Source organism: Hippoglossus hippoglossus, chromosome 5 (genome assembly GCF_009819705.1).
Source record: "Hippoglossus hippoglossus isolate fHipHip1 chromosome 5, fHipHip1.pri, whole genome shotgun sequence".
In the NCBI taxonomy this organism is placed as follows: Eukaryota; Metazoa; Chordata; class Actinopteri; order Pleuronectiformes; family Pleuronectidae; genus Hippoglossus; species Hippoglossus hippoglossus.
In genome coordinates this window covers 2,977,770-3,000,402 of record NC_047155.1, presented here as the reverse complement: position 1 = coordinate 3,000,402, position 22,633 = coordinate 2,977,770, and the positions used below count along the sequence as shown (strand labels likewise).

At 43.4% G+C, this 22,633-nt stretch overlaps 1 protein-coding gene across 1 annotated transcript in view; it reads left to right on the top strand.

Moving 5' to 3' along the window:
- The first annotated feature begins 3,784 nt into the window (after nt 1-3,784).
- The window catches only part of LOC117761759 (sodium- and chloride-dependent taurine transporter-like), a 31,036-nt gene continuing 12,187 nt past the window's right edge, over nt 3,785-22,633 (top strand). The window contains exons 1-7 of the mRNA XM_034585971.1: nt 3,785-4,031; nt 13,039-13,268; nt 13,414-13,548; nt 19,085-19,173; nt 20,241-20,386; nt 20,784-20,916; nt 22,436-22,570. Coding sequence (XP_034441862.1) covers nt 13,040-13,268; nt 13,414-13,548; nt 19,085-19,173; nt 20,241-20,386; nt 20,784-20,916; nt 22,436-22,570 — 867 coding nt within the window. The 5' untranslated portion in view covers nt 3,785-4,031; nt 13,039. The remainder of the gene's footprint in view (nt 4,032-13,038; nt 13,269-13,413; nt 13,549-19,084; nt 19,174-20,240; nt 20,387-20,783; nt 20,917-22,435; nt 22,571-22,633) is intronic.

The window sequence follows — 22,633 nt, the reverse complement described above, 5'->3', positions numbered from 1 at the left end:
TCTGGTTCTGTGTGGGCCATCATCGTCTCTGCACCGTCCCTCTTATTTGAATACATCGGATATGTAAACCAGCCTCTGCCCTTGTGCCTGATCATTTCCTCATCAGACATAACCACACGTCTGTCTAAGGATTCAAATCCTCCTCCTCCTCCTCCTCCTTCCCACAACGTTATTTCCTTGGCAACACTGACAATGCTTCGGCCTGCAGAAAGATGAAGATGCAGCCGAGGGAAGAAACGAATGCTTTCAGCTGAAGAACTGTTTTAAATTGACCTTCTACAGTCAGCGATTGTCCTGCTGAAGGATGTTTGACGCCCTCGACACAAGGATGACGATTTTGTTAAAGTTAAGACTTTTCCAACATGAATTGCAGGAAGATTTTACATTGAGAAAACATTTAATTCCAGAGTTTGGAAGAAGAAAGAGACAAAACCTAAACCTTGGAATATATAGTCAAATGTTTGGTCAATGGTTGGAGAACATACGGCCTCATGGTGGCGCTGGAGATGAGATCACAGGTTCAGGTTCACTCTCTAAAGTCCATTCATGTGACAACAGTGAATCTGTAACGAATAAAATCAACAAACACTGATAAGATGCTTTTTTAATTTGAGTTTGTGGTGTTTAATTAAATCATGTTTCTTATCTAAAACAAATTTCTAGGACAGCCTTTTTTCACTTGCGTAATATCTCCAAAATCAGACATGTCCTTTCTCAAAAGGATGCAGAAAAACTAATCCACGCCTTTGTTACATCCAGACTGGATTATTTTAAGTCCTTATTATCAGGCTCCAGCAGTAAGTCGTTAAAGACTCTGCAGCTTGTCCAAAATGCCGCAGCACGTGTCCTGACAAGAACCAAGAAAAGAGAGCACATTTCTCCAGTATTAGCTTCGCTACACTGGCTTCCGGTTAAATCTAGAATAGAATTTAAAATTCTCCTCTTCACCTTCAAGGCCCTTAACAATATGGCACCATTATATCTTAAAGAGCTGTTAGTACCTTATCACCCCACTAGAGCACTGCGCTCCCAGAATTCAGGCTTACTTGTCGTCCCTAAAGTCTCTAAAAGTAGAGTAGGAGCCAGAGCTTTCAGCTATCAAGCTCCTCTCCTGTGGAATCATCTCCCACTTTCAGTTCGGGAGGCAGACACCATCTGTACGTTTAAGAGTAGGCTTAAAACCTTCCTTTTTGATAAAGCTTATAGTTAGAGCTGGTCCAGGCTTGTCCTAGACCTGCTCTTAGTTAGGCTGCTATAGGTCTAGAAGGTCGAGGGACACATGACACTCGGAGCTTCTCTTTCCAGCTTCTCCTTCCTCTTCTCAATCTTTATCACATCAAAGTAATTCATATCCCATCACTACATGTTACTGACTTGACTTCTTCCCCGGAGTCCCTTTGCCTTATCGTCCGCAGATCCAGGGCCGCGGCTGTGGTCACATCGTGGATTAGGATCTGTGGATCACGTATCAGAGGTCGTAATGGTGGATCCAGTATGGCGGATTCTGCATCGTGCTGGCTGATCGTGATAACAAAGGCAGATCCTTTATCGTGTTGGCATCAGATACTGGTAGTGGACCACGACCGAGGTGGCAGCTGATGATGGATCCTAATGGCGGCAGTGGACAATAACTGTGGACTATAGTGGCATCCGATCTTGATGGTGGATCATGATCTTGCTGGCTGCTGACCATGGACTATGATTGCAGCAGGACTGCTCGATACATAGTATTTCTCCTCAGACACTTGACCATTAATGACATTAATCCACCAATTCACTGACCTTCAGTTATACTTCAAAATGTTTACCCTAATCAATGCTGCTAAAACCTTTATCTTGATGTTCTCCTTTACACTTGACATCCATTGCACTTCTGTCCGTCCTGGGAGAGGGATCCCTCACATGTGTCTCTCTCTGAGGTTTCTACGTTCTTTTTTCCCTGTTAAAAGGGTTTTTAAGTAGTTTTTCCTTACTCTTGTTGAGGGTTAAGGGCAGAGGATGTCACACCATGTTAAAGCCCTATGAGACAAATTGTGATTTGTGAATATGGGCTATACAAATAAAATTTGATTGATTGATTGATTATCTACGGTCATTTCACTTTTTATAAAATCCCTCACTGGCCATGTGCTAAATTATTGAACATAAACATTTGCATTATATTTGTCGTTGCCCTCATTTGGGTGTATTTTTATAGATATTTATTATATTATTTTCTATTACAGAAGGACTTTGAAAAGGAACTTTCCCAGATACAAAATCCCTCCAAAACTTTATTTTCTTACCTTAGTCACTTTATCAAACTCATCACAATAATTAAGAATTTTTCCATTTTCTTTACTGATACCATCTTCTGGCGCCAGAAGACGGTATCGTCTACTTTTCTCACTGTTGCTACGATGCTAGGTAACAGACGACCAGTGAGGGGGCGGGGCCAGTGTGACTGGGTTGAACGTGTCTTCTTCTACATCCTCTGAAGAACTCCAGCAGCGATCTGTAACTCTGGAGAAGTCGTGAACTTGGGTCTGAAGATTGTGTCGGTAGTTTAACACAAAATAGCCGACAAGCAATGTACGAAAAAAAATAATAGCAGTTCAGTAAATCATTCAAACGTATGTTCAGGCCACACTCGTGAACATGGATATATAAAATCTATAAAATCTTTACTGCAGATAAACCAGGTAGGATGGACACAAAGTTTTCTAACGTCCCTCTTTCAAATCTGAAGAAGCTAAACACGGAGCAAACGTCCCATTCCAAACAAGGCACTGCACTAGTACTAATAAAACAAGCTTGGACATGATCAATATTATAAATCATGGAATAAAACATGATTATTTAACTGTGTCATGACCATTTTCGCAGGAGACAGTTTGACTTTTGCAGGAAATGCACTTTTCTTAAAGATGCCTGAGTTGCATTGGGTTTCCCCAGTGAAGCAGGTCATGTGACTGAGCTGGCACCAGTGACCCTGCCACTGGTGGAACTAAATTAATTCATATTCATATTCATTGATATTAATAATTGCACCTGCACGTGGAAACAGAACAACAAGCTGCTGCTGTTCCTCTGGGTTCCACGGGTTCCACGGGTTCCTCACACTGAGCCTCTTTATTCCCAGCACCGCGTGGACCTCAGCGACTGCGCGCGCCTGCTGGGGTAATGGGGAGGGGGGGGGGGGGGGGGGGGGGGAGGAACTGCCACTTTAATGCTGCGTTCAGCGGCAGCTCGTAAACCCGAGCTTCTCTGTGTGAAACCTCCGAACAGTCGTGCCTCGGACGCGGAGGATCGGATGAACAGAGCTGCTCTGTGGAAGAGGATGAGCAGCCCGAGGCGTGTTTACGTTTCAAATTCATTTGAATCTGGTTTCTATGGATTTTGGATAATTCCTCCTCTGTGTGGTGCTTCAAATCATATTCAACTCAAGTGGCTTTGAACTTGTATTTATAGTCTGATAATAAAAAAAAAATTGTTATAAAAGAAAAATGCATTGAAAAAAGAAAAAAAAACAGGAGGAGCTAAAAACCCCTCGTGCATCCAAAATGAAAATTACGCACAAAGAAAGAAGAGGAAATATTCTGTAGCACGAATGCATCTTTAAAAAGCTCCGTGCATTTTTTTTTTCAAGTTTGCACGAACCCTCAGGCGCAACCCCAACACCCCCCCCCCCCCCCCCCCCCCCCCCCCCCCCCCCCCCTCCACGTGAAGTCAAGAGCATGGCGATAAGCAGCCACAGCATTGGATAATTCCGACGCTGCGCGCGGAGCCTGAAGGCAGCAGATACACGGCTCTCCTGTTGCTCGGAGGAGGCAGGCCGGTAATTTTCCACTGTTTCTGATCCCCCCGATGCGAGAGACAAAGGTCAGAAACGGAGGCTTATAAATAGGGTAAAAAAATTAGGCTACCGACGCGTCCAGCCCTCAGACACAGGAGGACACGGACAAGACAACACGGACAAGGGACCCGCGCGTAAAGGACATTAAAAGGACAAAAAATAGCACAATACAAGAGAAATCCCATCAGCAGAGCAGGTAACGAAAAAAAAAAAAACCCCGACCCGACACACACCTATAAAGCAACGGGTGAGGATGAATGAGATGCTGGGTTCCGATTTTCCATCAGAATCCGGATTTTTGACGCCTTTTAATTTCTATTTATTCTATTGCGATGAGCGCAGGTTGTTTTTTTTTATTGCATGGATGATGAATTAAATAGAAGAGTTTTTGGAGCATGTATAGACTCGGAGGGGAAATGGAGATGGAACGTACTGCTGTGGCCTGTGTGTTGGGACTCCTGTTATATTTACAGTGTGGGATTCAGGGATTGTTGATTCCTGATGCTGTGGGTCCTCTGTTTTTTTTATTTTGTTGGGATAAATGCTGCTGTGTGTGTGTGTGTGTGTGTGTGTGTGTGCTTGTGCGCGCGCTGGCTGGCTGGCTCGTGCGCTCAGGGAGGATAGCTGGTGGATTTGTGGAACGTCTCAGCAGCTTTGAATGCAACACGAGCAGGTATCGCGCCATCATATGTTGGTTTTCAGTGCTTTATTCCAATTTGGGTTTATTCCCCTCCTCGTGGCAGGAGCACGCTGTTTCCCCCCCCCCCCACATGCACGCGCCAGATGCCTGTTTTCATTATTCCGGATTAAACCCACATCAGCCGCGGTTCCAGTCCGGTTGAGGATGTCGAGCGTTCAATTTCTAACACTTCCAGGTCACCGCTGGCTCTTCTCTCTCTCTCTGTCTCTCCTCTCTGTCTCTCCTCTCTGTCTCTCTCCCTTTTTGTCCAGTATTTGTCCCTTTTCACGCACAGACACGCACGTGGACCTGAGGTCATTTCAATCGAAAGGAACAGCGGCTCTTCTTTTTTTTAATTATTATTTGCGTGATTATTTCTGTTGACTTTGTGTGATTATTAGAATTCGTTAGAGAGGAAAGTAACGCGCTCGGAGCAGGGAGGAGGCGGAGATGCTCTTCAGGCGCACGTTGCACATCGTGCGCTCTTCCTCCCCCCCCCACCCTCCTCTCGCTCTCTCGCCTGTTATCTCTCTACCTTTTGTCTCGCGCGCTCTTCCCCTCTCTGTTTGACTTGGCCCTTTTTTCTGATGAAAGGTGACTTTTGTCTTCTGGGACCGGGGCCTATTTTAAGAGCTTTGTGCCAGTGCGCAAATAAAACAAGTGCAGTTGTGTTTGTTTTGCACAATCTCGCAGTGCACACGAGACCAGAGGCGCTGTGTTGTTGTGGAAAGCAAATATTCTATTTCTAACGTCTACTAACCTCATGTGTCATCTTACGTGCAGTTGTATAATGAGTTTTATTTGAAACATGAAGTTTCCCCCCGCCTCCACAGTTTTTTTCTTTTTTTTTTTTTTTTTTTTTTTTTTGGCCTTTGGTCCTTTAACTGTTTATGTGCATGTTTATTTTATTTTATTCTGGTGTCTGTTTTAGTATCATCTATGTGACCTCGTGCTAAAATAAGAGAAACACTGAGTTAGTGGGAGCTGCAGAGGGTTTTGAATGTATGGTTGGTTGTGATAGCGGGTAACTGCCTCCATTTTGGCTCTGTTTCAACACTGGAAAATTACCCAGTTGTTGACGCCCACAGTCCACCAGCGATTAGCACTTTTTTTCCCCTTTGCATTAGTGAAGAGTTGCACAACACATTCAGACGACTACGAAAAAACACCATAAATTCTGTTTACTTTGAATAATTTGAACATATTTTGTCATTTTAAAATGAGAATTCCTGACATTTAACTTTAAAAGCATTGAAAGTGAAAGCTGAATAGAATTAATAAGCTGTTTTTACAAGTTTTTGTCCAAACCCTTTGTTTCTGGGGCGATGACGTTGCACCGAGATTAAACTAACATGAGGTTTTGAATGGAAGCATCTTTACAGCAGGTATTTATTGGGCTTTTAGCAGGATATCAAAACCCTCGAAACCATCTTTAAGATCACAGTGGGACAATAAAACGAAGCAACAGTTAATTTAATGAGAACTGGAGAAAGTTGTTGGTTTGCCGCTCTTCCACACGTGGTGACACTGAATCTGGATAGAAACTATGTAGACGGAGTCAGAGACGCATCACAAACAAAGTGTGACACGACATTTTTGGAATTTTTTTCCCTCGGTAGCTGTTGTTGGGCTAGAACCTCCGTTGTTTTGGAGCAGGACGACTGTGTGTGTGTGTGTGTGTGTGTGTGTGTGTTGGTTCCGCGGCCCTGAGTTTAATCTAATCTCCACGGCTGCAGACTCCTGCTGGAGCTGATGTGCGGTAACCTTCTGAATTACTCACTGTGAGCTCCGGATCTAATCAGACCCATCACATCTGATCTGGTTAAGTTCCTGTATACCTAAAGTGGGGTTGGGCTAATGGACGATGTCATCACCACCCATCCACTCCACCCAAAGCTCTTAACGTCCATGTGTCCAGTCAGCGAATCCCGGTGCAGCGTTTAAATCAGGTGACGCACAATATGGCTGCCACTCTGTTCAGCTGAGTGGCAGCAAACATCTGTAAAGGTGGAAAACTTTTGTGAAACTAATGAGTTTCTGAGAAGTGAAACTTTTCTAGACAGAGAAAAATCGTTTGCTTGAGTGGTTCGGGGGGGGGGGGGGAAGTTCCTCCTTTGCAGAAAGTTTGCATTTGTCTGTTCCGTCTACTTAGGAGATGATGCTGTGTTCCACCAGGGATCGTGGATCAGACCAGGTTCGCAGACTTTACCAGTTGTTGCTCCGACTTGGTTGTGTGGTTGTTGTATTTTTGTGTATTTTCCCAGTCAGGAGCAAATTTTTCAGATTGTTCCGACACCACATGAATGCACTAACGGTCAAATACCACTTGAGTTGCTCTGCCAGACTTTGCCCGTGGCAAGAATCCAGTTCTTCATCTTATTATGAGAGAAGCATCACTTGAGCACATGCGTCACTTCCTGTGCGCTGGAGGCTATTTCAAGGAAAAAGGTCCCAGTTGTATGTTTAAGCAAATTAAACCCTTTTTTTCGTACACTGGCGAAATTCACCCTAAAATCTAGTTTTGAACAAATCGGACAAACTAATTGAACATTTTTTTTTTTACTGGAATGTTTGTGGCTTTGAGACGCGGCTCTTTGTCGTCTTGTACGTCTGTCAGAGCGGCAGTGAAAGCTGCTTCATTAACTGCAGGCTTGTTTGCTGTTAAATCATTTATTAAGTCAGTAACCTGAGGTGAGGGTGTGTGTGTTGGTGAAATCTCAGCCACAGGCACGGCAGCATTCTCACAGTAGCTTCTTGAAATGAAAGCGCGGCTGAGCGAGTGGACACTGACACTGAATAGAAAACCTTGCCCAGTTACGTCGAAGGAGCCGCTGACAAACTTTTTACGACGGGACGTCCTTGACCTTCGCTGCTCGTGTGCTTTCTGCGTGAACTACTAACCCACATACACACACACACACACACTCGCTATCGCACACGTCATCTTAATGTCGTTAGAGCCGCCTCATTAGTCCAGCATGATTTTCTTTAATTGCATTGTAGTTGTGGTTTGAGCAGCTAATGAAAGTGCTCTGCAGCTTCTAAAGGTTTCATCTTCCTTGACGGGGAAGGTGTTGAACGTGTTGATTTACAGCCGGCACCCACAGGAGAGTCACACTTAATCTGATTAAAATAAACATCGGCTATTTCTGTAGCCTGACACCAAGTGCACGTCCTCGTTCATTGCCAGGATGATGAAATTGAATCATAGAGATGCAAGGTGAATGCCCCCTTGAGGCCTTGAGGCTGTTCACCACAGATATGTTGGATTTTCCCAAATTTTGCATCACAAATCCTCCGAAAAACAGGAAACGGTGAAGCAGCAATCAGAGGCAGCTCCCAAATGAAAGATTAAATGGAAAGTTTGTATATCTGAAGTTTATTGACAACAGAACCTCATACAGGTTCATATTTTAAGATATTAAGTCTCAACTCATGCCAATTTATACTTTCCATATCAGAAGATCTTTTTAAAGGCTTCTGCAATCATTTTTTTATTATAACAGAATTCAATGGAGCATGGATACTAGTTTGTGCGCCATCTGTTGCCCAGATTGCAATAGTTCCCCTGTTTTAAGTATCTCATGACTCAGACTCGTGGCCTTGTCGTAAATCTAGTGTCTTTACGAGTTTCAGACATTTTCCTGTCGAGTGTCCACGTTTTTTAAATAGCAAATGCACCTGTGACCATCTGAGCTCCCATGAGCGTGCTGGTCTCAAAATGACAAGTGATTAGACACATTATCTTTGATTATCTTCAAGCAGCGAAAAGCGGTTCTGCTTTTGACCGTGAAAAAGCTCGTCTGATGTCAGTGGTGCAGTATTTCACGTTTATTTTAAGGGTGTAAAGATAACGATATGCACTCACACACTGGCAGGTGCATGACGCGTACACAGATAATTCCCTCGTGTGCAAAGTAAAACCATTTCCTCATGTACCACCAGTGATCCACCAGGGCGCCCCGGATCTGGTCTGATTCCACTGCCTTCAAGTGAATTTAGCCGTTTGCACTCGGGTGTGCTAATGATGATTAAAATCTGGCGTATTCTTTCAGCGAGCACGAAATTCATGATAAAGCTGATCTCTGAGGGCAAACCTTTGAGATTTGGAACCAAAGCGATACAGATTCTGAAGCTTAGTGAGTCTGGGGCCGTGTGATTATGTTGATGTTGTGTTTAAACAGGACTGTTGACCCGCTGTAACCTGTGACTGTTGACTCTGGTTAGATAAGAGGGAAACACATGCACGTCTCTCTGTTTTTTCTTTAACTTCTTATCTCTGCTGTGTGTTTCCGTATCTCGCACTTGTTGTTTTCTGTTGCACTTGACGTCTCGGTCGTCCGGTGCCATCTCTGATCTTGCAAGGGTTCGTTTTTATCTGTGTCAGTCGCATCTATTCTGACCCACTTCTCTCTCTGACTCTCACATTATCTCACTTTCTGTGACACATAAAATCTTTAGTTCCCGCTCTCCATCTTGGTACGGCCCTCCCCCCCCTTGTTTTTTTTGCCTCCCCTTTACCTCCCTCTCACTTTATTTGTCTCGGTTAACTTTTAACAGCTCTTTCATTCAACCTATTTTTCTCTGTCCCTTTCTTCCTCCCACCCCTTACCTCTCCCTGTCTCCCTCTATTCATGTCTCTCCTTGTCTGTCCCCTCTTTCTCAAACAATTATACTCACAAAAACATCTGTCTGTTTTTATCTTTCTCTAACATGAAAGTGAGAGAAAAGTCTCAAACGGCGTGAACGATAAATTAGGAAGAAGATGTTGGATGGAGGAAAGGAAAATGTTGCGAGACATACAAATGGATGAGGATGAAGAGCGATGGTATAAATGAAAGGGACGAAAACAAGATGATGTGCAGAGCAGGGAGTAATTGAGGAGGAGGAGAAGATACCGGCGGGGAGAGTTTATTAAAAGTTAAAGAGCAAGTAAACATTCAAGGGAGGAGGAGAAAAAGAAGAGGGAGGCATGGGAAGGGAGCGAAACAGAAGGAGGGGACAGAGCTGCAGAGGAGGAGAGTAAGGATGGTTAGCAGCACAATGATGGAAAGATTTGATGATTTTCATTTTTTTTTAAATCTGCACTCTGGAAGGCGTTTGTGAAAAATTTCCATTTGAGTGACGTGCAAATGCTGCTTTCGTGTGAACGACTGAAACGCAGAGGAAACAACTTTGTTTCGGTTTAATATCCACATCGGTGGGAATAAGACTGTGATCCAGTGATTTCTATCAATGTTCAGAAACCGAAGACGTATCGTTGGGATGTGATTGAATGAAAACTGGAGGGGGGGGGGGAGGGAGTCAGAACGAGAAGACGGAGTGAAAGAAATTGCAGCTGAGTGTGGGGAGGAGGGGCGGATGAAATAGGCGGTCAGCCCAGTGGAAATGTACATGGTCTTAAAATAGGAGTGTGTGTTATGTAAGAGGTTAGGGAGTGAAGTAAGTGTGTGTCTGTGTTTGTGTGTCTGTGTGTGCGCTTTATCTGGTGTTGCGCTGGGTTATGAAGTCACAGTTTACAAGTCCAGAGTCTGTGTCCAGTCGTCTCTCACTCACACACACACACACACACACACACACACACACACCACTAGACAATGAGCCTCTATGTTTTACACCAGGCTTTTGGCCTGAGCTTTAAATCGTCCCACAGTTCATTGCGGTTCCCACGGCCGCTCTCGCTCCCTGGAGGTCGGCTTATGGGCAGCGGTGCAACAACAACATTTCCCGCTGTTATATATCTCCTCTGTCGCTGAGAGACGCTGATGACTTTCACTGCCGTCACAACTTGCAGAAGACAAATCCCTCCACTCGAAATGGGAATCAGCAAATCCTTCATCCTACACATTTAGAAGTCAGCAGCCCAGGGACGTTGTTGTTTTTGGGATTTCTCAAGGTGGCGTAGTTTTCTTTGGCTGATCAGCCACAACAGCTGCTGCGGCTTACGCTCGACACACCACTCCATCCATTTTCCGCCTCTTATCCAGAGTGGTACCTTGGGTTGTGGTGGCACCAAAATAGGCAAGGTACCCTTCACATCCTACTCCCCAACCACAGCACCCACCTCTTTCCTGGGAATCCTGACGCCTTCACCAGCCAGATGGTAGATGTAATCCCTCCAGTGTGTCCTGCTCAGGGGTCCTCACACTGCGGGACATGTCTGGAACTGCACCATCGAAAGGCATTCAAGAGGCGACCGTGAAAAACGACAGGATATCCGAGCTCCTGCTTATCTCCGAACCTTGTAGAGGAAACTAATTTCAGCTGCTTGTATCCTTGATCTCATTATTTCCATCAAGTGAGCACCTAGTTGTTCTGCACAGGGCAGAGAACTGCAAGGTCCGCTTGTTTGCACAAGGCTCAGCTGAAGCCAACAAAAGCATGCGACTTATTCACAATGGTAGGTATTGTGGCCTTTTTGAGGCATTTTCCAGTGCAGGATGTCACATGTGCTGTAGGTATTTCAAATTGAAGTAGCATTTACCAAAGAAACTGCAAAATGAAATATCTCTTCCCACACAGGATTTTGATTCTGTAAAGCAATACCTGAGAATAATTTACTTCCTTGATAATTGATGTCAATGTGCATCCATGTTGATTTTGGATCCTTTCATTGGTATTCTACAGTGAATATTGTTTCCCTTAATCTTCCTCCTCCTGTCGAGCTCCTCTTCTTTTTATTCTTGTTCTCTTGATTGTTGTAGATGGCAGGATATCAGGAGTTATTTCCAATACTGTGATAAAGAACAGCTCAATGCGAAAATAAAAACTAAAGTTAGAACTCTGGCATTTTCATCATTTCTTTTTATATATTGGTAAAGTAATTAGAAAACATTTTACTTATACTTTATGTGGTACATGTAATACAGTTGTACAGATGGTGAAGGCTTTCATGGAGTGCCACAAGGTTCGATTCTGGGTCCTCTACCGTTAAATTCTATCGCAGCAAAGACTGAATCTTTCAGTTTGTTTTCGCTTTCATATATTTTCTGAATGTATACGGCAGTTATCCATCCATTTCTGAAATCGTAATATTTGAGGTTTGTAACATATTATATTCAGAAGTAGTACAAACATTAATTATTTAATTAATGAACCTTTAACATTTAAGAAAAAAAACTACATATTGATTATTCCAGCAGGATTGGCTTTTATCTCTAATGCATTGTTGGTTTAGTTTTTCACGATAACATGTCAATCCGGCTCTGTACTGGAAGTAACATCATTATCCGTCATGGCCGTTATTATCTCCCCATGTTAACAGCTTGTCACAGACATAACGGCGTCTACAATCTCACAGCAGGAAACACTTCAACACAATCGTTGACTTGTTTCAGGGAACGTTAGAAGCACAGTGGGAAAGATGGCAGATATCATTTACACACTCACACTCCTGTTGACTGCTGCTGTCTGCATTGTTATGCCTCATGCAGACGTTTTATATATAGATACTTGACATTCATGCTGTGTACACTGTATAAAACAACTCATGCACTTCACAAAATAGATGGCAGGATATTGCATCGCTTTTCACAGCAAAATAGGATCATCTGTAGGGTTATAATGTATAGGTATTATTCTATAAATATTTCCAAAAGTTCAAACCGTTATTTTACCAACAAGACATTGTCGGTACTTGAATATGTCACCGTACAGAGGAGAGGGGAAGAAGAGACTAGAGGGAAATAACAGTCTGTTGCATGTGCTGCTCACTAATATACTAAAGTCAATTTTAAACAATTTGCATGGATTGTATCTAGCACCCTCCGAAATCCTTCTTTACAGTGTATCTGTGGGCAGCGACGGAAGAAAACAAATGTCTTGTGTTCAGGAAGTCAGATGGACGGGGAATGAATGAGAGAGGGAGAAGTATTGAGTGGCAGCGGTCCGACAGAGAGCGACAGACATCTGATCACTGACCGATCCCTGAGTCGTACGTTATAGTTTTAATGAGGAAGGGAGGGAGTCGTAGAATAGACTCTTCTTTTTTACATGTACACAAATATACAAGACCAGAAAACTTTGATTTTTGAAGGATTACACACGACATCTATTGCACTTGTGTCCATCCTGGGACAGGAACCTCTCACATGTGAAAACTTGTGTATCTCAAATTCATGCCCTCAAGGCTTTCAGGTTAAACCCTGACTCATTCAGCCGTCCTTCTAATGGATGAGTTATTAAGGAGGGGTCATTAATGACCACCGTAAACGTACATGAAGTTGTTTGAATAGTTTTCTATTCCTAAGACCCAGTACTTCCTGGTCTTTATTTTGAGCATTTATCGAAAACCACGTAGATGTGCCTGTATTCTTCCAGAACATTTTAATGCTCGACTTCCTGGAGATTTTTGTTGTTCAACCTGGACGGGGAAACTTCTGCCACCAGCCAAAATCTGGAGCTGGAAAGTTGGGTTGTTCCTAAGTTTGTCCCCTCGCCATAGCAACAGTAGATGTGGTTGCTGTTAGTTGATTATTTGCAGACTAGTCTCACTGGAACGATTCTCTGTCTCCTGTTTCTACAGAATGGCGCAGAAAGAGAAACTTCAGTGCCTGAAGGATTTCCATAAGGACACTCTGAAGCCATCGCCCGGTAAGAGCCCTGGCACCCGGCCTGAAGACGAGGCAGAGGGCAAACACCCGCAACGGGAGAAGTGGTCCAGCAAGCTGGACTTTGTTCTGTCCGTGGCAGGCGGCTTCGTTGGTTTAGGGAACGTCTGGCGTTTCCCATACCTCTGCTATAAGAATGGTGGAGGTGAGGCCTGAGAAATAATGGATCTATTTACATTTGCTTATCAAACATTCTCTGTTGAATTGTTTGGATTTGAATTCATGCTCATTAATTATTAACTCCTTTATTTCCCCCCCCTCTCGTGTCCTCCCTCCTTCACTCCACCCAGGTGCATTTCTCATCCCCTATTTCATTTTCCTGTTTGGCGGAGGTCTGCCCGTCTTCTTCCTGGAGGTCGCCTTGGGTCAGTTCACCTCCGAGGGTGGCATCACCTGCTGGGGGAAGCTCTGCCCCATCTTTACTGGTACGTAGCCCCTCACAAATGCACCAGTGTGGAATAGATTAACCCCGATAAGGCAGAAATTAAAAACAATCTCAATCATAAAATAAAGGGTGTGGCTATTGGGGTGGTTGTTGAAATGTAAGTATTTTTTTGGGTTATAATTATTTAGCTTTCTGTTTAACTAACCGTGGCACAAATGTACAGTTTTGGTTCATCCTCACTCGTGTTGTTTACAAGCAGCAGTAGAGCAAAAGCGCTAAGAACACAATGTACCGTTTGTGCTCACGGCAACAAACAGCAGGCACACCGCTAACAACCAGTGGTTCGAGATGTATTTCCCTCAGGAGTTGGTAGAGACCCAAAATGGAGCCGAAAGAAACACAAATGTTGCTCTGTAATGTAATGTAACAGGATGTGCAAATAAGCAACATGTCAAATTATAAAGGAGCATAAAATATCACCATAGTTGGATCCATCCAGGCCTTGTACACATTTTAAAATGACATGTAAAGATGATGCCGGTCGTATCGTTTACAGTTCTCACTTAATTGAAAACGGAGCAAATGATTAAATCTATTGTCGTCTGCTGCGTCCGGACTCGAGCTCCACCCACTGCCCACCCTTGAGCAATCTCACTGATTCAAAACAGAGCTCGGTGTCGGAGGCCTTTTCCCGTCCAACTGCAGGCTTTAAATTTTCCAGACCTCTGATAATTTTCGCAGAGAATTGGCTGTGCAACATACGGCTGAGTCACACCAGGCTCGCCTGCAGTCTGCTGAGACTTTACCCTGCAACTGTTACCAGGCAACCAGGCCTGCGCTGGTACACCAACACGCCGAGGCCTCCATCCTCATGTTTATAGATTCGGTTCAGTCATTTTATCGTCGCGACCGTCGTCATTTCATTATCTTGATTTAATTATTTACTTATGCCGCTATTCTCACTTTCACACATGCAGACGTTGTTTCTCCTTTTTCCGATACATTATCCCTCTGCCGTCTAGCTCACACACACACACACAAACACAAGATGGCGAACAGAGTGTCCTAAATCACGCGTTGCTATGGCAACATCGCTGCAACACATCAGAGACACGGCAAGCGAGGGAGCGAGAGAGAGCGAGAGAGAGAGAGAGAGAGATCTGAGGAGCATAGAGATGGATAGATGAAGACGAGAAAAATAAAGGCAGGAGGGACGGAAAAGAAGGGGGAGAGAATAGTTACAGACTGAGGAAGGAAGGATAAAATGGGGGAAACATAGAAGAGAATGATAAATAAGAAAGGTTAAAGAAAAGAATAATTCAGGAGGTAGAGGAGAGAGAGAGATCTTCTCCTGTATCTTTATTTATTTTGTTGACACCACTGTGTAAATATGGGCTGGTAATTATGAATGTGTAGTTTTGCATTAGGAGTTTGAACTGAACTGAGACAAAAACAGAAGAATAAGGATCGGCCGACAGTAGATGGTTTTGTTTCTTGCTTTTTTAAAAACAACTGAGTCAATCAGAGCTGTGTGGGCGGGATTAAAACAGGGAACCAGTCCAAACCAAAGAGGAAAAACAAAGATGGCCAGTGTTGATGAGATCAGTGTAGCTGCACAAATTGTTCTAAGCCGCCTTAAAGAAATAAAAACTGTTATATCATCGTATATTTTGTTTTTGAGAAACCACCACTGCCTCTGTGCAGACAGCACAAACAGTGATTCAATACCGATCATTTAGGATAAGATAATCCTGCCATACAGACCAAATACTAAAGTCATAAACAGATCTTACTGTCAGGCCCTGTGTGATCATCCTGTTTTCTTAAAGGACAACACAACCAACACATATTGAATGACTGAGCTAATACAAAGTAGAAGAGAAAGGTAGAATATAATAGTACGGATCAGCCGCTACCGAAGTCAACCTCCTAAGCGAGAAACAGCTGTTCACTAAATCGAGTTGTTCTTGCTCTACAACGCAGTTCACAGTGAAATCGACTCGGCTGATCCTTGCACCCGTTGCCCACATGTTTTTTTTCTCTTTACGTATATGAGTTAAACTGTGACAGGATGAGTGAATCATCCATGTGAACAGAGACGAACCATTCCAGGAAGTCTCTGAGAACATCAGACAACTAGAGCCTGGAAGATTCATGCTCAAACTAAAGATGCATGACAAGATAATCAAAGGGACCAAAGGCGTTGTCAGACATGTACTCTGGAAAATGTCCGGACAGTTGGGTTAGAACATTCTGTAGTCTTTCACTTTCAGATTGACAAAGACAGAGGAAGATTCTCCCGATCAGACACGTTCACAGCAACGGGGGAATATCCAGCGTCGTAGAAAAGTGGGCAGAGATGCAAGTCTATGATGTGGAGAAAGTAAAATCTCTCCCAGATTATGATACTCAGTAGAAACGAGGATAAATATTGGGGTTCAGGAAGTGATTGGGGGGGCGGGGGGGCTGGGGAAGAGCTCCAACTCACAATTTCCCCAGTGGCCCAGTCGAGAAGGGGATTGTGTTGTCTCAGCCTTGGCTCCTGCCGAACCACAGGAGGGCGAAGCGAGGCGGTGAGGTGAAACGGGATTGTCTCTCGTTGATTACCACAAAGCAAGAGGAGCCGGGGTCGGTGTGTGACTCGCACCAGGAGGTGTCCAGCTGACATGTTGGCGTCTATGAGGAGGTAAAGCGGCTTGACAGGATTAGAAATTTTCACCGACTGAGGATTCCACCGAAGCAGGGAAGGTCGGGGACTGTTTCATTCCAGCATAATGTGGCATGAAATTGCGTTCAGCAGCTCACCAGGACCCATCCACAGGTGACCGTCCCCTTTTGGTTAGAGACAGCAGGTGTCAAGAAAACGTCCTGTTCTCTGGAGGCTGCAAAAAGACGAGGACAACCCTGCTGCACACGTTTCTCTCCCCGAGAGGCTGGAGGCGCAGATCTGGGAACAGCTCAGGGCGTAAGAAGAGATTCAGGGCTTGTTTTTATGCGAGTGGGCGAAAGGAAGGCAAATGAGGGCAAGCTCGACGAACTTTGTCATTCAGGGGCGATCGGGGGGAAAAGAGTGAGTCCAAGGTCACCTTTCAAAACATCCTCTGCCACCACGATTCTACCCAGAATCAGCTGCTAGTTTTCTGAACTCCAAATACCCAGAAGGAGAGAAGACAGCTTCTCATGACTGAAGGATGTTTTTCATCTCAGCAGTAAAACTGTCAAAAGAAGAACTAGTGGTTGACCCTTCTCATACCGCTGTTGCTCAATCTATACCGTCTTGATGGTGGTTCCTGAAACACCAGGGAACTCGAGAGAAGGCCCAGAGACTTTCCATGACTTCCCTTTCATGACGCCTTGGAAGATGAGGGCTTAAAGTCTGGTGGTTCCATGGTGGCCGGGTGGTTTAACACCATGCAAACACAGGACTCAAGATAGAATGAGCAACTAAAGGTTTATTGTTGCATGTAGGTGAAGGATTCCAGCAGAGGAAGACGGGTCAGCGAGGGGAGTTGAAAGACAGACAGGGACGAATGCTGATGAGGGCTGAAGGAAGCTCGAGTAAATCAGTAGCCCACTGTATGGCTGTAGGATTATCATATTTACAATCTGCTCCTAACCTTAGTTTTCCATTGGAAACGAGGTCAACGACACTAAAGGCGGATTTAGACATTTTTAAAAAGCCCAATAGCAGCGTACTGACGCAAAAAAATATTATACATTCTTCAGTCTCAATCCTCAATAATAGACTCAACTTTCCAAAAGATTTATCTGGAAATCACCCGAGTCTGTAAAGTGAAAGAAATTACGGTGGTTCGAGTTTAAAAGTATGGATCCCATATGTAAACAGAACTGAACGAGGTCAGCTGAGGTCAGCAGATGAGCACAAGAAATTACATCATGGAGGAGAACACATCTGTTTGTTTGATCAGCACTGTGCCATGTGATCCGAGCAAGTGTGTGTGTGTGTGTGTGTGTGTGTGTGTGTGTGTGTGTGTGTGTGTGTGTGTGTGTGTGTGTGTGTGTGTGTGTGTGTGTGTGTGTGTGTGTGTGTGTGTGTGTGTGTGTGTGTGTGTGTGTGTGTGTGTGTGACTGTGTGTGTGACTGTGTGTGTGTGTGACTGTGTGTGTGACTGTGTGTGTGTCAGAGATGTAGATGCTCGGCAGCTGCTAATTAGCTTTTAGCTGAGTGATTAAAAGGACATGATGCGACAGTGAAGTAGTTCACACATTCATTTATACACACAAACACACAGACGTACACACTGATGGTGAATCAGGCTGAAGAACTTTTGAATTAATGCATACAGTTCACCACACACACACACACACACATGGCCAATGACGTTGAAGGACATTAATTTGGATGAATGGCAGCTGTCGACTGTCTGTGCTGACTCACACACACACACACACACACACACACCATTTTGTGGCCATGATCATTACTTAACCTTTAACCTAATCCATGTTCCAATCTTCCAACACCTGTTGTTACTTTAGAGGATTTTCTTATCTTCATACCCTTGTGTAGTATGAACACACACACACACACACACACACACACACACACACACACACACACACACACTCAGCCTTGATCCTGTGTTTACCACCAGCTCCAGTACTGACACCACTGAAGGTTAAAAAACTAAAACCTGTTGTTTTGTCGGCTTTGAGCAGCATGTGAAATTGTCCCGTAAGTAACACTAGCTAAGGGTGAAGGGCCACAGTGACCCGAGCTGTTTTTAAAAAAAAAAAAAAAAAAAAAAAAAGGAAGAGACATTTGGATTTTCAGCTCGATGACAGTACATTTCAAACACGGGTTTCTCCAGTGTGAACAACGTGCACAAATGTGTTTCCTGAACATAACAGAAAAAGAGAAATCAGTCAGAACAGGAAGTAACACTTTTATCACTGAAGTGCATCTGCACGGCGTCAGGATGTGACTGCTGGTTTGTAGAAAGCTTTTCTCTTTATACCTTTTTTGAATGACCCAGGTTCATCTCGTGCATCGGAGTTTATATTTTATTAAACTTTTTTTTTTTTTTTTTATGGCGGCAGAAAGAAAAATAAACTCGACAGCAGACTGTCTCTGCGGCTCTCACAACAGGATGTACTCCACATGTACATGCATCACTTTCACCCCCCTGAACATCACGTGTGTGTTTTTTTAGTTTCATGAAATGTGACACTTGTTTCATTATGAAGCGACTGCTCTCACATCCTGTTCTATGGCCACTCACCACATGCCTCTCAAAACCTTCCTCGCTTTACGCAACAAGCGCAGGCTTTACAGTTAACAAAGAGAAGAAGAAAAAAAAAAGTGAACCCTTTTTTGAGGAAGTTCAAAATGTCATTCGCTGGGGTCACGAAGACAAAGAGTTCTGTCACGTTAAAGCCCCAGTTTCTTATTTTAAAGAATGTCCACATTGTTTTGTTTTTTTTCCAAGCACAACATTAATGACTCAGTTTTCTTGAGTTTAATCACATTGTGACCTTTGTTGCCTTTTCACCTTGTCAGCAGACGTCTTCCTGTATCATCATCGTGACCTTTCTCCCCCCCCTCTCTCTCTGCAGGTATTGGTTATGCCTCCATTGTGATCGTTTCCCTGCTGAATATCTACTACATCGTCATCCTGGCCTGGGGTCTCTACTACCTATTCCAGGTAGGATTAGAGAGAAGTGACTGATGGCACCTTCTTTTTTCTTTTACTCCTTTCATACACAACTTGTGTTTTAGAGACAATGAATATTCATTATGTTAGTTGGACTTTGTATTTTCGACCGACTAAATACTGGCTGGTTGGAATCTCCTTCCTGAGTGTTGTCCTGAGTATCAGGATCAGCCAAAGAAAGTGAATCTCTCACCAAAAGGAAAAAAACCTTCCTACATTTCCTGGCTGAGGAAATGATCAACAGATGCAGTCCATCATTAACTGGAAGAGTGACAGATCCAGTAGATAATGTGATGACAAATTAGCAATTTGTCCTTGATCTGCGAGAACAACCCTATCATTATGCTTTGGGAAGGTGTTCCTGTTTTGCACGTTGCCCTTTGTGTGCCAAGATGAATCGGCCTTTGTGTTGACTTAATGTTTGTGTAGGTGTGTGTGTGTTGGCGCGTCAGGAATCTGGCAACGCATGCAAGATAAAAATCTGTCAAGTCACCGCTTATTAAATATAAATAAGTGTAATGGGCCAAATTGTTTTACCTGTTCTTCATCCTGCTGGCGGTAGAATCACATGTCATCGTTACGCACATAAGTGTGAGCTGTAAACTGGAACATGTTTAAAAAAAGAAAAGGAGATGGATCAAAACTACCATGAAATAGAAAAGTAACAATAGTTGCACGAATGAGCGTTGCATGAGGTTCCACTGGTTTTAACATGTTCCAAGTGAAACTGAAGGAAAAATTGTAGTTTTCTGCAAAGGTTAATTAAACTTAGCTGGAAAAAGAACAGTTTGTAGCTTGCTTCTTAACATCCAGTCAGATCTATGTGCAGTGGTTTAGACCAAAATGACTTTTAAATCAAACCCTCCAAATCATAGCTTCCATTCCCCATCTGCATAACCTGTTCTGCTAATTTATACTGAAACTTGTATAGGTTAGAAATTAGAGACATTTCGAGGAAAACCACAGCTTTTTTTAAGTGACCTATGTGTAAGAAAAAACAACAGCAGCAGCAGCATAGTGAGTGATCACTAATGTGAATTGTTCTTTTTCCATTTCAGTGTTTTCAGCCGGAGCTGCCCTGGGCCAAGTGCAATCAGCCCTGGAACACCGATCGCTGCATTGAGGACACCTTCCGCAAGAACAAAACCCTTTGGCTGGCCTCCAACATCACCAACTTCACCTCCCCCGTCACTGAGTTCTGGGAGTAAGTTACATAAGAGCGTGTGCACACATGCTCATTTAATCACATGTACTCTTCATGTCGTTTCACACGTGACCGGTTTAGAGTTGCCTTTTGATTAATGTTCTGCAATCAGAAAGAGAGGGTCGACCTTAAAGAATGTGTTGGAACCAACCTGATTGGCTGATATAAGAGAACCTCAACACTTTTGTATAGGAGGCAAATGCCAAAACCCTATGCTACAGCTACACATGTTAAATATTTTCAAATCTTTACTGGTTTGCGTGGTTGGTGAAACCTGCCAAAGTCAACTCGTCTGTCTCCAGGACACAGAAAGTAGCTGAAACATTAGTAATGTAATCATTTACATAAGTTCGAAATCATATTGTCTTTCTAAAACTTTCCCTTTTTTGTTTCACAGACATAACGTGCTGGGTATCAGCAATGGTATAGAAGATATTGGTCCTGTTAAATGGGACCTGGCTTTGTGTTTACTGCTCGTCTGGGTCATCTGCTTCTTCTGCATCTGGAAGGGAGTCAAGTCTACTGGCAAGGTAGATACATACATAACGTGTCCTGTGCTATGTACTGTTGTCGTTTATTAACAGTCGTGTTGTAAGATTCCTCTTGAACTTGCTGAACTCAAAAAGTCCGAGAACTGACTCATCCACTGTTAATATATCACACTGATGCAGAAAACACTGATAGAGCGACGCTCACATGACCAGGAGAACAATAACGTGCTCTGTTCGAGCCGAGTGCGCTTTTCTTTTTCTTTTTTTCTTTTTTTTTTTTTCAAGACTGAGGGAGTTGCAAATGTATTCTATGCAATGTTGTCTGACCATTTCCCGGACTTAGTATGAAGAAGTTTATTAATCTTGTGAAACAGAAAATGTTTAGAAATGGAACAAGGAAGTATGTGTCATTCTGTGTTTGCCATAAACGTATGACAAACCTTTTGTCATGTTCAAAATCGAACTCCTCTTATCCCGATGCTGATTGGGGTCCGTGTTTAAAATTAGTAGAGACAACATTTTGTCACGACTTGCTCGCTCTGTAAGGCTAGTGATATAGTTGAGGTAAAGAAGAATGGCTAAACGGACTTGAAGTTGAGTTGCAAGCAAAGAGGAATCTTGTCAACATAAAAAAAACCCTCATTTCACAATAAAAAGTACTTGTTGTTGAAACATCAGAGGGTCTAGGTCCTTAGTTGGCTTACCACAGGAGATAATGCCACAATTGAAGTTCGAAACTAGCTTACCGGAAAAATAGCAAGTATTCTTGGTAATGTCTGACAACACTTAACTGTTTGTATTTATGTTTTAGAGTTCCAAACATATGATTAAATGTCAGCTATTACTCAACACTTCAACATAAAACACTTTGGCTTGATCAAAAACCCATAAATGTTTGTTTTTGTACAGGAATCGCCCAAACATGAATATTTTTATCTGTGATTAGCTCAAATTTGATATCGGCATAGTAATTATTTTGGTTAATTCGAAGCATTTACTCGGAAAGAAACTGGCTCATTTGATTATCACGGTTTGTAGGAGTATTGCAGGATGAATAGCTTGCATGACATTTAAGACCTTGGTTTGTTGCTGCTACAGCGACAACAACATTTCGCCATGAGACCAGAGGCAGCTCAATCAATCCCAGACTCTTTTTATAGCCTCAACAGTCTAATTGGTCTGGTCGGATTTATGCTTTCTGGTAGCCACATGCTGTAACTCTGGTAATAAAGACTCCTACAAGGCCAAGTGTGGTCACTGCTTTCCGTATAACCGATACTGATACACCGCTATTGATCCAACTGGCAGCCAGTGGTCTGCTCCTGTCATAATCGAAGAAATAACTTCCAGACTTCAAATATTTATCAGGCATAATTCTGTGTAATGAAACCAAAGATGTAATCTCAGGGGCCGAATAACAAATTAACATCCTTGTCATTGGAAGAGGCAGAGCAGACACTTGAGCTGTATAAACAGGCCTCCTCCAGAATACTAACAAGAGGATGTTGAGTGTTTTCTTAATGTGACCTTGCTTTGCTGTTTCTGTGATCTCCCTCAGGTGGTCTACATCACAGCCACGTTCCCGTTTATCATGCTCATCGTGCTGTTGATTCGTGGCGTGACACTGCCAGGTGCTTCAGCCGGTATCAAGTTCTACCTGTACCCTGACCTTGCTCGCCTGAAGGACCCAGAGGTTGGTGCCCTTGCTCATCTTACGTGACATCAGTGGGCTGCGAGCCATTCTTCTCTGCAGTAG